Genomic DNA, 6,035 nt, shown 5'->3' with positions numbered 1-6,035 from the left:
CGGGCTTCCCCCGACGTCATCCGAGTCTTCGCTTTGGGAAGGGGAGCACGAGGAGTCGGTCATGTCGCTGCTACAGCTGTTCTCCTCCACCACGGAGCGCTCTGGACTGAAATGGTAGGAAGGGGTGGGGGGCATGGTGAGAGGAAGCCCTTCGTCCTCGGCGGAAAACCCGAAGGGACAGCTTTTTTCCGGGGCATCCCCTGCTGGGGGTCCCTGGTCCACATCCAACTGGAGATCTTCTGGAGCCGCGCTCTGGTGGTCCAGTTGGTCAGGCGTATCATCTTGTAGTAGCCTCTCTAGTTCTAGCCTCATGACGGTGTCGATGTAGTGGGTCTGCGCGCGTCTGGAGTTGAACTCTACGCGTCCCTGAATGTTTGCGCAGCCGTCTTTAGTGCAGCATGGGAGGCATGCGTCCATCTGGCACTTGATTCCTGCCAGACTGCATTCACAAGTCTCTGGCTCACAGAAACCCTGGCAATTGCATCCAGAGTCCTCCCTGAAGACACGCAGGGAATGCAGCTGTCTCTTCTCCTCTTTGTCAATGTGCTTCACACCTGCTGCTCGCAGGAGTGCCTGTCTGTGCTTGTAGGAGTACGGCTGCAGGAAGCTGTTCCCATCCTCCAGCTCGGCGTCGGTGATGTGGACGTCAGTGTCTCCGTCTGGGACCTGGTCTGCAGTCAGTCGCTCAGATTCTCTCTGGTCAATGGTACCATTGGCCATCAACTGGTGTCTCAAAGCCTCAAGCTTCTCCTCTCTCCGTCTCTCTCGTAGTCTCTCTCTGCGCCAACTCCGTTGTTCCAGGGCGTGCTCTGCCATTGTGTACCTGCGGAGAGTGCTGTGCCTGTGCAACATGCCCAGACTGGCACCCCCGCGAAGGGGTACGCTAGTGAAACCCTGGCATTGTGGGAAGTAGAACACCGTCACCAGATCAAAGCGCACGTTGCTCTGCCTCCCTTCCAGCTTTGGCCTCTTCAGAATAGACTGGATGGGTTGACTGGCAGCAGGTGAAGCAGAACCATTAGTTGTAAAGTCCTGGCTTTCTGAGGAGCTGCTCTCCCCATCAGAATCCCATTCCGTGGAGGCAGGAGAAGGCAGGGACGATGATGGAGGTGAGGAGTAGAATGGATCTTCATCGTCGACCTCCTCAAACTTTCTTTTCAGAATACCTCTCATGACTCGACGGTGGCGCTTCACTCACGACGGAATCAAATATAAAGGAGAGCTGGAAAAGTAGACGTTTCGGACTGGTTGGTCCTTCCTCAGGCAAGATTCTGTTAGGAGAATGATTAGTTGTGCTGGAGCCCTGGTTTTATGTGTTCCTAATGGTGGGCGTGACTCATAGTCATTCGGCCAATTAGCTTTGTTGATGGGTGTGGTTTACTTGGCCATTGTTTCATTCCGTCCAATCAGAATCAATGGGTGTGTGTTCTCTTGTTCTGGTTTCTTTCATTTGTAGTGTGGTTTTTGTAGAGGCAACATGTCTTTACTGGAGAATCAGTAATAATTATAATAGACTTCCCCCAAGTTACAGGTACAAGCTCGACTGGGGGGACCTGGGGACTTCAGTGCAATGTACCTACATATGTTGCGACCGAAGGTCGCAACATATGTAAGTGTATGTAAGTACATTGCAAGGAATGAGTGCATTCGCCATGTACTTGAAGGAAGCCTAATCCAATCACTCTTAGATTATCTCCAGTTTAAGTTTAAGAGTTTAAGTTTACCTTATTGTTGTAGGACTTTTGGTTTATTTAGCCTTATTGGGGTTAATTCACCCCATGGCTCCATTTCAACAAAGACAAATTTACATGTGTTTCTCTTTTGTTTCCTGAGCCCGGTGTCTAATGGCCCATTTGGTGTCAGTGACACCTCTATGCTTCTTGTCCCAGGCTGGTTTGGAATGTGCTAATGTGTCCCCTATTCAAAGTCTGATTTCCATTGAGTGTTGGCTTTGTCTATGTGGCTGGGGAGTTTTGGTACAAAATCAAAACAACTTGTCTAATATTTTGGCATGTTTAATGCAGCTCTAAGGTATATAATGACATAGTAAAATGTTGAAAATGAGTGGAATGCCCCTTTAAGAACTGGTTTTCCAGTTAATGTGGAGAAAAACCATTCAATGGTCGAAAACAGAGTCCACTTGAACATAACAGTCCACTTTGGTTGAACAATATTTAGTCTACTAGTCTAGTGATCCATTGAGGAGTTTCTTAAAGTCAAAGCAGGAGCCAGCATAAATATAAAATAACGTTATTGGTATAGCAAATTCCAACAAGGCATTTCAATGTGCTTTGCACACATCAGGAAACATATATAAAATAACTAAAACAAAAATACATAAAACATTACAGTGCAGAAGAGAAAGAAAAACTCAATCAAATGCAGTGGGAAACAGAACAGTATTTCATTGTGATGTAAAATAAATAAGAGTGCCAGCATACCTGCTGTTTTCTGGGAGTTCTTCCACATGTGGTGCATAACAACTGCTGGTTTATAATAAACCTTAAAAAGCAGTATAGTAGTTCATCCAAAAATGACTTACTCAGTATCTGGATACATATGTACAATCTAACTATTGAATAAGTGGATATGAATTCATTGTTACTGCAGCAGAGCCATTCATCTTGAGGATTTCTCCACATTAATTCAGTAACATCAGAACCAAGGAGAACCAGCTCTGGTGAAGAAACAACTGCTCATACTGTGATTTACATCCCATTTATCTTAATTTATCTTGGAACACTTACAAACCACAGATAAAAAACAAATCTTGACTTTAAACATTTATTAAAAACAAGAACACGGAAGTAAAACAGTTAGGCCTATTTGTTTCAAACAATATTTATAAATAGTAGACAAGCCTTCACATCTTGTCTTTTACAAGTAGCCTATATACAGCACCCCTTGTATTTTATGTGTTAGGTTGTAATGTAGGTTCAATTTGTTTCCACTTTAGTATAGAAGACAGTGGTCTGGTTTCTGTACAGGACTGGAACAGCAAATAAGTATATTGTCAAATCAAAGTCTCATATCCTATTGTGCGCTATTGGTTTCATTTCATTTCTTATCTATATTTACAGTGAAATCCCATTGTGTAATGTGTAGGCCTGTGTGCAGAAACATGTGTCCATAGTATTAATAAATGATCAGGATAAGTCAAGATAAATCAGGATATATCAATATACTTATTCAATTATATCCTATATTAATTATTTGTTTGTTCAGTAACAGAGGTTACTGTCTCCATATCCAGTCATATAAGTCATAGTGAAACTGGAAGGGATTGAATGAAAATACACTGAACAAAAACATAAGCTGATACATTTTTGCAGGGTTCTCTCTCAATATGGTGGTGATGAATGCACTTTTATTCAATGTTTTTCAAATGCTAAATAATGAACAAACCCCACATTCTTTCCCCATGTTAAAATGTACACATGCTAAATGATGATGGCTGATGCTTCATTCACTATATGCTTTAAAATGCAGAGATTAACGTGTTAATGGTCACTCGTTGTCTGGCATTGGACAGATCACCTGCTAATGATCACATTTTGGATGAACTGAGACTATTTCACACCTCTTTGACTCTGATGAGTTTCAGCAGAACTACAGTAATAGGTCTATCATCACATGAAACTGTTATCACTCTTTCAGCTTTCTAGTGTGCAATGTTTCAGGTGTGTTAAAATGGCTATATGTTCTTGTAACAATCATTGCTATTATTGTTTGTGGTGACAATGTTAAAGTGCAATGTTTACTTACAGTGAGTGCACAACATGCTGCTGTTTGTTTTAAAAGGCTTTATACCCTGCTGTATATCAGTGGTTCCCAAACGTCACGCCAAGGACCCCCAAATAGACACTAATTTAATAGCCTTTACTAATACATATATAGGACATGGATGGATGGAAACATGACCGCAAGGACGTTCTATCTAGTATACAATCAATAAATGTAGAGATATAAGTTAACTGGAAAATATGAATGTTTTAAAACCTGTTCTGGGCCATATTTAAGAACGTACACAACGCATATTTCAAGGTAACACGTTTTATTTCAACCATGTTTACAACTTAAAACATATATCAATAGAACAATTATTTACAAAATGTATTGTGCTAATTTCTTCTCAGTTGGAATGCAGCCAATGATGTGAACATAACACAATGTCTAATATAACATGTCTAATATAGGCCTACATAATGTGCAAGGGAATAATACATACAATTAGAAATGCTTATTTTAAAACAAAAATACATAAAACATTACAGTGCAGAAGAGAAATAAAAACTCAATCAAATGCAGTTTGATGTGATGTCATATACAGTACTGGTATGTACAATATAAACTTGCAAGTGCAATATTAAATACAAAATGTAAAATAAACACATGAAATGTATATAATATACTAATATAGAATCACAGTCTGTTGTGCAGGTGAGAGACAACACTTAGCAGCAGATAATATCACACATGTAAGTGTATACATAACATCATCTATTAGCAGCACTGGAACAGCAGTGTGTATAGTATATAGTCATATAGTAACAGTCAGTGATAGTGCATGTGTTCTTACAGTAAAACTACTAAGAGTACTGTGATCACAAATGGTACACCCCATGGGTCACACATGATCTCAGTTTCAGTTGACTGAAGTGTCTTAGGTAGCATAGTGTCCTGTCTGGATCAGTGTTGGCCGACATCACCATATTGTGGCGTTGTCATAGTCAAACATGTACTGTACACAAAATCCAATACCAATAACTGGGAGTGCATTACATTTGCAATGGTTGACCCCACAAACACCTTGAGACGGTCATAGGTGAGGCATGGTGATGAAGGGATGGTCCAACACCTGGTCAGGTGTTATCCTCCCCTCTGGATCCAGATGAAGCATTCGTTTCAACAGGTCCATGAAGACGTCACAAGATGTTTCATCAGCATCGCAACGCAGGGAGGAGAACACTTCTTCCTGTGAGCAAATCACACATGTAAGTGTATACATAACATCCTCTATTAGCAGTTCTGCCTTTAACTCCTGCACTGTGTAATACTCCTCTGGTTCCTGGAAAACACAAAACAAAACATTTTTATTGACAATTACATTTTAAAGTAATGGAAAAAATATTGATACAAAGATACTGAGTTGAATTTCTGAATTTCTGATCATGCTCTTTATTCTTGTCTTGCAGCTTGCCATTGCACTCCAGGCCCTGAAGGGAATCGGTCTGATCCACACAGACATCAAACTAGACAACATCATGCTGGTGAACCAACGACAACAACCCCTCAAAGTCAAACTCATTGACTTTGGTCTGGCCGTTCCAGTCTGCAAACAAGGCCCTATATGTGTCATTGTCATTGTCACAGAGGCTGAGGGCGTGGGCCAGCCCTGCAGCTCCATCGTCCATGTCAACCAGACCCGGGCTTCCCCCGACGTCATCCGAGTCTTCGCTTTGGGAAGGGGAGCACGAGGAGTCGGTCATGTCGCTGCTACAGCTGTTCTCCTCCACCACGGAGCGCTCTGGACTGAAATGGTAGGAAGGGGTGGGGGGCATGGTGAGAGGAAGCCCTTCGTCCTCGGCGGAAAACCCGAAGGGACAGCTTTTTTCCGGGGCATCCCCTGCTGGGGGTCCCTGGTCCACATCCAACTGGAGATCTTCTGGAGCCGCGCTCTGGTGGTCCAGTTGGTCAGGCGTATCATCTTGTAGTAGCCTCTCTAGTTCTAGCCTCATGACGGTGTCGATGTAGTGGGTCTGCGCGCGTCTGGAGTTGAACTCTACGCGTCCCTGAATGTTTGCGCAGCCGTCTTTAGTGCAGCATGGGAGGCATGCGTCCATCTGGCACTTCATTCCTGCCAGACTGCATTCACAAGTCTCTGGCTCACAGAAACCCTGGCAATTGCATCCAGAGTCCTCCCTGAAGACACGCAGGGAATGCAGCTGTCTCTTCTCCTCTTTGTCAATGTGCTTCACACCTGCTGCTCGCAGGAGTGCCTGTCTGTGCTTGTAGGAGTACGGCTGCAGGAAGCT

The 6,035-nt window shown here is 43.0% G+C and overlaps 1 protein-coding gene across 1 annotated transcript; it reads right to left on the bottom strand.

Moving 5' to 3' along the window:
- On the bottom strand, positions 1-1,173 carry LOC306919420 (cysteine/serine-rich nuclear protein 3-like; the record flags this gene model as incomplete). Its single annotated transcript, XM_079532205.1, has 1 exon — positions 1-1,173. A coding segment is annotated over one exon (1,173 nt), but the record flags the coding sequence as incomplete, so codon positions are not given.
- Positions 1,174-6,035: the final 4,862 nt, after the last annotated feature.

The sequence above is a fragment of the Electrona antarctica genome (assembly GCF_951216825.1).
Source record: "Electrona antarctica genome assembly, contig: scaffold_25, whole genome shotgun sequence".
Taxonomy (NCBI): Eukaryota; Metazoa; Chordata; class Actinopteri; order Myctophiformes; family Myctophidae; genus Electrona; species Electrona antarctica.
Note: the sequence above shows the minus strand (reverse complement) of the source record. Positions and strands in the feature narration are given on the sequence as shown.